The sequence below is a fragment of the Chaetura pelagica genome, unplaced genomic scaffold (genome assembly GCF_000747805.2).
Source record: "Chaetura pelagica isolate M959 unplaced genomic scaffold, ChaPel_1.0 C11798274, whole genome shotgun sequence".
NCBI classification, from domain to species: Eukaryota; Metazoa; Chordata; class Aves; order Apodiformes; family Apodidae; genus Chaetura; species Chaetura pelagica.
Window position 1 is genome coordinate 1 of NW_009970685.1, and position 6,429 is coordinate 6,429.

General features: G+C 38.2%; 1 protein-coding gene across 1 annotated transcript; it reads right to left on the reverse strand.

Moving 5' to 3' along the window:
• Positions 1-285: 285 nt before the first annotated feature.
• LOC104396168 (vam6/Vps39-like protein) lies at positions 286-6,333 on the reverse strand (the record flags this gene model as incomplete). The annotated part of the gene is made up of 10 exons (XM_010005983.1): positions 286-420; positions 594-743; positions 1,359-1,404; positions 2,288-2,390; positions 2,879-3,007; positions 3,487-3,604; positions 3,852-3,950; positions 4,545-4,618; positions 5,826-5,912; positions 6,192-6,333. Coding segments are annotated over 10 exons (1,083 nt in total), but the record flags the coding sequence as incomplete, so codon positions are not given.
• Between the last annotated feature and the right edge of the window lie 96 nt (positions 6,334-6,429).

A 6,429-nucleotide genomic window follows, 5' to 3' on the forward strand; every position in this document is an offset into this window, starting at 1 on the left:
ACTAAGGAGTGTTCAAGTGAACTATTGAACTGCATCACCTGGTTTAGTTTATTTGAAAGAAACGTCCATACTCGCCCTGCAATGCACACCAGAGCACAGTGAGTCCAGAGACTCACAGCAAAGACACACACCCCATCCAAACAAAAATTAATGTATTTGCCATCTCCTGATAAAAGGGCCATTCAATCTAATTGACACCCATCTACAAAATTCAGGTGCACTACAGCAACAATGAACACTGGTTTTAAACACCATTTCAGTAAATGACAGGTGGTGGATATTTACCCTCAGAAACTCTGCATGGAGAAGATTCTTGAGTACTTGATTAAATCTTTTCTTCTGAGCATTTTCTTCAAGGACTTTCTCTAGGAAGATTCTAATCTCACTTATCTGTGTATTTGCTGGAAGTAGGTTTATCGCCTAGAGCAATAATACACTTCATTAGGAAAAGTTAAAAAGGAACACTGAACAAAATAGAATAGAAATTAGAACATTTAGCTTAACACTGTTACAATCCATCTGCTTGCCTGCTTCAGCACATTCTGTCACCTTTTGCCAACAGTTCCAACTGAGTACTTACAAATCTCTCTTACCTTGGTGGTATCCAGTTTGCTGTGATGTAGTTCTAAAACCTGCAGAGCAGCCTGCAGATTGGCTTGAGGCTCCAGCACTTCCATTTTGATTGGTCCCAGGCAATGAACACTAGGTGGGGAGAGATACATCCGGAGAAGTGACAGATAGACCTGTGGCACAAAAAAACAAAGTTCTGAAACCACTGCATGCACCCACAATTGACAGTGCTGGCAGAACCCAGACAAAGCACTAGAGAGTTGTACCTATGCCATTCAAAATTCTGAGGTGCTCATTTAAAAACAGCTCTTATCCTAAACCAACAAAAACTGACAAGTACCAATGACATTCAAGGCCTTTTAAAACTTTTACTCTACATTCCAGTTTTTCTATAAAAAGTAGTTTTAATTATGCCTCTCTCAATTATCTTGCTTAACTCATAACTCAACCTTCGAAAACCAATACTACATTTTTTTAACCATTAACTTTTCCACAGATGTATGTGGGATAAGCACACAGCATTTTGTCTTAACTCCATCAGAACTTCAGCTACCACACATCTGCTTAATTCCAGTGATATAGTAATTTTCTCAACAAAACAAATTTAAAAAAAAATAAAACTAAAGAAATCCCAATAATCTAGTAATTTCTAAATTCCAAAAGCTTGCATGCAGGTTCCTCTCCATCCACACAAACCCTGAAAAAGTCTTTAAGGGTTTTAAGCCCCTAACATGCTATAAATAGTCTAATACAACCTTACAAAAAGGAAGATTGCAAAGATGACTTACATCTTTGTTGCCATCTTTGTTTCTGTCATAATGTTTATGGCAGTAGCTAGAAGAAAGAAGAATCAAGTTAAATGCAGGGGCAGTTTTGGAACCCAGAGAATCAGTCCACAGAAATTAACATTTAAATGCTTTGATTACTGAAACCATTGAGGTTGGATGACCATACATCTGATCCTGATTAACCAAACTGCACAACAAAATTATACCATTTACAATACTGAGAAAAAGTGAGGTTTTGTGCAAGTTTCCCACTTCCCATCAACATAAGAAGTTTTAATGCAGAAACGAAATATAGCTCAGCTGTGTAAAAAAATTGGGGGAAATAGGCTCTAATCAAGGTATCATAGCAAAAAATGTATGTGTATATATATATCTGTATCTGAATCACAAAGAGATGTTCATCAGTGAACACTGCATATTGCACTTCAATGTCCTGTAACAGGCATTAGCTGAGACTAGCCTTAAAAGAAGCTATGTGTTCAGATACACCTGCCAGACTTTCACTTAAGTACTTTAGATTCACTCAGAAGGTTCCCTGACCTGATGCATCTAGAAAAGTGCCTTATCTTTATTAGAGGCAGCTTAACTGCGTCTGGGTTAGCAAATGTCTCTCCAAAGAGAAAGGAAACAAAACTACATAGAGAAGTTCATAGCTAAGGACAGATGGAAAAAAAACCTCATTGATGAGAGTTATATTGCTCTAAGGTGCATTGACGGAAGAGCATGAAAAGGTAAACCTCAAGGGGATGGCATCATCATCCGTAATGAACAGATACCTGTAAGAGCCTGAAAGTCAAGAAAACACAGAAACTCAGAAGATCCTAAAGGCTTAGAGTTCACGCTCCACATACAGCAAAATTTCTCACATCCTATCCAGAGGGTTGTGAGCAAATGAAGTCTTGCAAAATTAGAAATAAAGAAACCCTTACTTTTCAGCCATGTTGGTGTCCTTCAAAATATGAACATAAATAAACAGAGCTTGCTCATGCTTCCCCATACGACCCAAGAGCAAAGCACGTTCTTCTAGGAGACCTAGTGATAAGCACAAAGGATCAGACAATAGCTACACAGGGAAATGACAATATAAGCTCCATTAGTGACCAGACTAACAGAAGGAACTTGAAACTGTAGTCTGAGCACAGGTTAAAGTCACACTTTGAGTGTACATCTACTTCACACTTGTCTTGGCAACTTTTTATGAATTCTGAAGTAACTTTGGTATATTTTTTACACTTCAGATGTGTTCAGCAATTCAGGCTTATCAAAGAGCTAGACTAAATATTTCAGTTATGGGAGATGCCACAAAGTCTTAGGCCAACAGTTACAGGAAATGTGCAGAGACTGGTAAACTCAGCTATGCCAGTAAAAACATATGCACAAGTATACACACCAGTGGTGTACAACTAGAGATACAGCCACCTTCTCTTTTTCTAGTTAACATGATTCTACAATGAGTAAGGAGGTTTTGCTGTACAATCCATCAAGCTAGGGTTTAATTATCCTATGGAAACTGAACTCACCATCAAAGGGGAAGTCACTAATTAGTCGACTAGGCTCATAGCAGCTAGACTTCTCCAGAAAAAGCAGAAGTTTTTTCCGGTAATCCCCCAAGTCTCCTCCTTCCTCCCCAGCAGGTACTGGAGTTTTATCTATAAGGAAGAAAACAATATACGTTACAGTATTACCCCTGTTTTACTATGCTAGTACACAGAAGATAAACAAGCAAATCACTACCAGGAGGAACCAAATGCTGATGAAGCTGTTACACAGACTGGGATTCTGGTGCACCTGACAAATTACTCAGACTCCTTAAAACACATCAAGTCACTGGGTGAACATTAGACGCAGTTAATTCAAGACCCTTCCTTACCCTTAACACATAGAATTCAGGGAGTAGTAGCTGCCATTCTGCTTAATCATGAACAAAGTGTCACTTGTTCCCTTAAGATCTCTAGGAAGGCAATAAACTAGACTTCCCTACAACCCACAAGTTTTGCTGTTCCAGTTCCTTGATCACTTGGGATACCTTTTCTGGATCTGAACAGGGAAGGCTTAGAGCAATACACTGAGAAGGCTCCCTGTGCTGCCCCATGCCCCTGGTCTTGCCACCAGAAAAGGTTAAACATACCTGCAGGGAACGAACTGAGATATTCTTTCATTAAACCCTGCACTTTCTCACAGTACAGCTGGATTAGACAGTTGTGAAACTCCGCACCAGTTTCCTCCCAGACATGAATTATGTGTTCCTGTAAATACACGATCAGGTTCAGTTACTTCCTCTAGGAAGTAATTTGTTATAAGCAACAGTTCTATCCTTGCCTTTACCAAGCATGACTTCAGGACTGCACATATTTTAATTTTGTTTTCTTTGCACAACTTACAGAAAAGCCAGCATTCTGAGACAGCACCAGGTTCCAACGCCTGGAGGACTAAAGCATTACTTGTAACATGTTGTGCTGAATGTAATGCAGTAGAAGAGATTGAGTACCTTACCAGATAAGGGATAGTCAAGCTTTTAAAATTTTCTATCAAGAAACTGAGCACTTTGTCTCGTGGCAAAGCTTCCACTTCAGGGAGGTCTTCTGTAAATATCTGTTAAACAAAGTTTTATTCACAGAATGGTGATTTTTTAATTTTTTTTTTAAGTGCCACAGAGGCACTGAAGCCCAGCCTATCATCACATATGTCCAAAAAGTACACACAATAAGTATAAAAAAAAATCTGAGCAGTTTATTCCAGTATTCAGAAGCTATCTCATAACTGAAAGGATGAACAAACATCCCCACTTCTGCCTTGGTTAACAGTCTACTTTTACAGGGCCCAATACCTCCCAAATATAGGGAGTCAATTCTATGTCAAAGAGGAGGAAGAAAATAAGAAAGTGACATTTGACAATTAATCAGGCTGTTTACAAAACGCATGACATCAGCAATGTTAAATGTTGTATCAAAGGTTCCTAGCTACTTATGAAAAGGTAAGGTATTCCAAGAATGGAAAAGCATAAGGAAAACTGAAATGCCATCCTACCATATCTACTGCTACTCTTAATCATAGTACTGAGCACACAAAATACACACTATATATTTGATTTAGCATTAATACATGGCTTTTTACGTTGAGTTTTCCTAATTCCATACACTGCACTAAGAATTTCAGTGGCAAGGTGCCCGTTTCAACCATACTTGCCTTAAGACCATCTTCAGGAAAATCTCTTAGCACCCAGACAGAGTAGGAGAATACCAAGTGCAAGTTCTCTGTGCCTGGAATACAAAATTAGGAGTGCTCAATGCTAAAATCCTAAAGATTTAGCTACTCACACAAGCAGATGCTTTCACAGCCAGCAAAGCTTAATGTACAGAAAGAACCCAATTTGGTTGTTTTCCCCACTAGAGTCAAGCAAAACACACATTCCAGACTAAAGCCACAATTTCATTACTTTGCAAATGTGATTTAAAACAGAAACAAGAAGTAACTGAAATACTAAGTGCCACCAAATGCAAACAATTCAGACCAAAACCAAGTTCAGTTTCCTTAATCACATTCCAAAAGTCTTCTCTTACAATTTGTTTTTTTAGGGTAGAAAAAAGCATCATGTAATCCTTCAGTGCATTTCCAGCCTGCCAGTCTAATGACTTCATAACAAGTAGTAAAGCATCACAATACTGAAATAACTGGCTTAGAAACTATAAGACAGGGAATAACTTCTCAGCTTTTAAGAAAATTTAGGACCCATCTCTCTAAAATAATACTTTCATTTGGACAACTTGGTTCACAAAGTTTATAAAACATGTTAGAAAACATGACTTTTTGCTCACCCTACTAGTCAGAATGAACCACTGAGATATTCACTGCCCAAACAATGCAACAATACAGAACCCTGAACAGAATCCTACACCAACTATATAAAGAGGCAGCCATTGTTTGTTTTTCTTCATCTCACAATATCACCAGGTGTAAGTTACTTTTAAAGTATTTAAAACAAGCAGCTTCTTCATCGTAGAAATACTTTAAAAATCAGAAGATGAGGACTGTGAATTAAAACAAATAAAATATCTGTATCTACCTAAACACAGAAAATAAAAACTTCATATAGGATTCTTGGTCTAAGGAAAGGTACTACAAGCCCCAGCAAACAGAAGCTAGACTTTCAGCTGGAAAGCCTAACACTGAAGTTAGACATTCCTTTTGTCAGCAATGGTAAATCATCACTGGAAGAAATCTCAAAATACCATGGCACATTTTGTACCAAAGGATATTTTTATCAGAAATATATTTTCCAAGATACTCAAGTTTCAACAAGACACTGGTGAGCTAATCCTTGAAGTCTGTATTATGCAAGAAACCAGATGAGATGACAAGGATACCCTTCAGCTTGATAGTCTATAGAAAACTGCTGGACAATGGAATAACCAATAATCCCAGCAAAAGTAACACTTTCACAAAACCAATGGTCTCCTTCACACTCACCCAAATGCTGCAGATATTGCACTGTCCTCTCATGACCCTTCAAAGGCGAGTTGGCCTTCTTTGACTGATCCACCAGCACCTGTAATGCTTGCAGAACAATAAAAAGATTAATTCCTTTATAACCTTAAGTATCACTCAAACTTGAACCACAAAAATCGCATTTTTCCTGTTCTGCTACCAGTGGCAAAACAAAGTTCTGTTTTAAATACCCAGAGCAAACAGATAATGAATAAATAAACTATGTAATCACAAGACAGACTCAGAAACAGTGTCTGCAGAATACTGCCTGCTCACTGAAGACAAGTTAAAACTCAATACTGGGAATTACATGCTCCTATCCCTTCTCATCTCTCCACTCATACCTACCTTTCTCATGCAGACCTTTCTTCTCATAGAGTATTATGAGCTCACTGTACTTGTGTGCCTTCTTTAGTACATGCTCACTCTCCTCAATATGGCAGTGATTGTTCTCCAGACGTAGCAATGGTGCAACCAGTGCTACATTTGTCTGCAAGCAGAAAGGGAGCACTTAATAAACATACTTCTAATGTGCATCTCCTAAGGTTACAGTACAAAACATGAGTTGGAAGACAGGAAAAAAAAA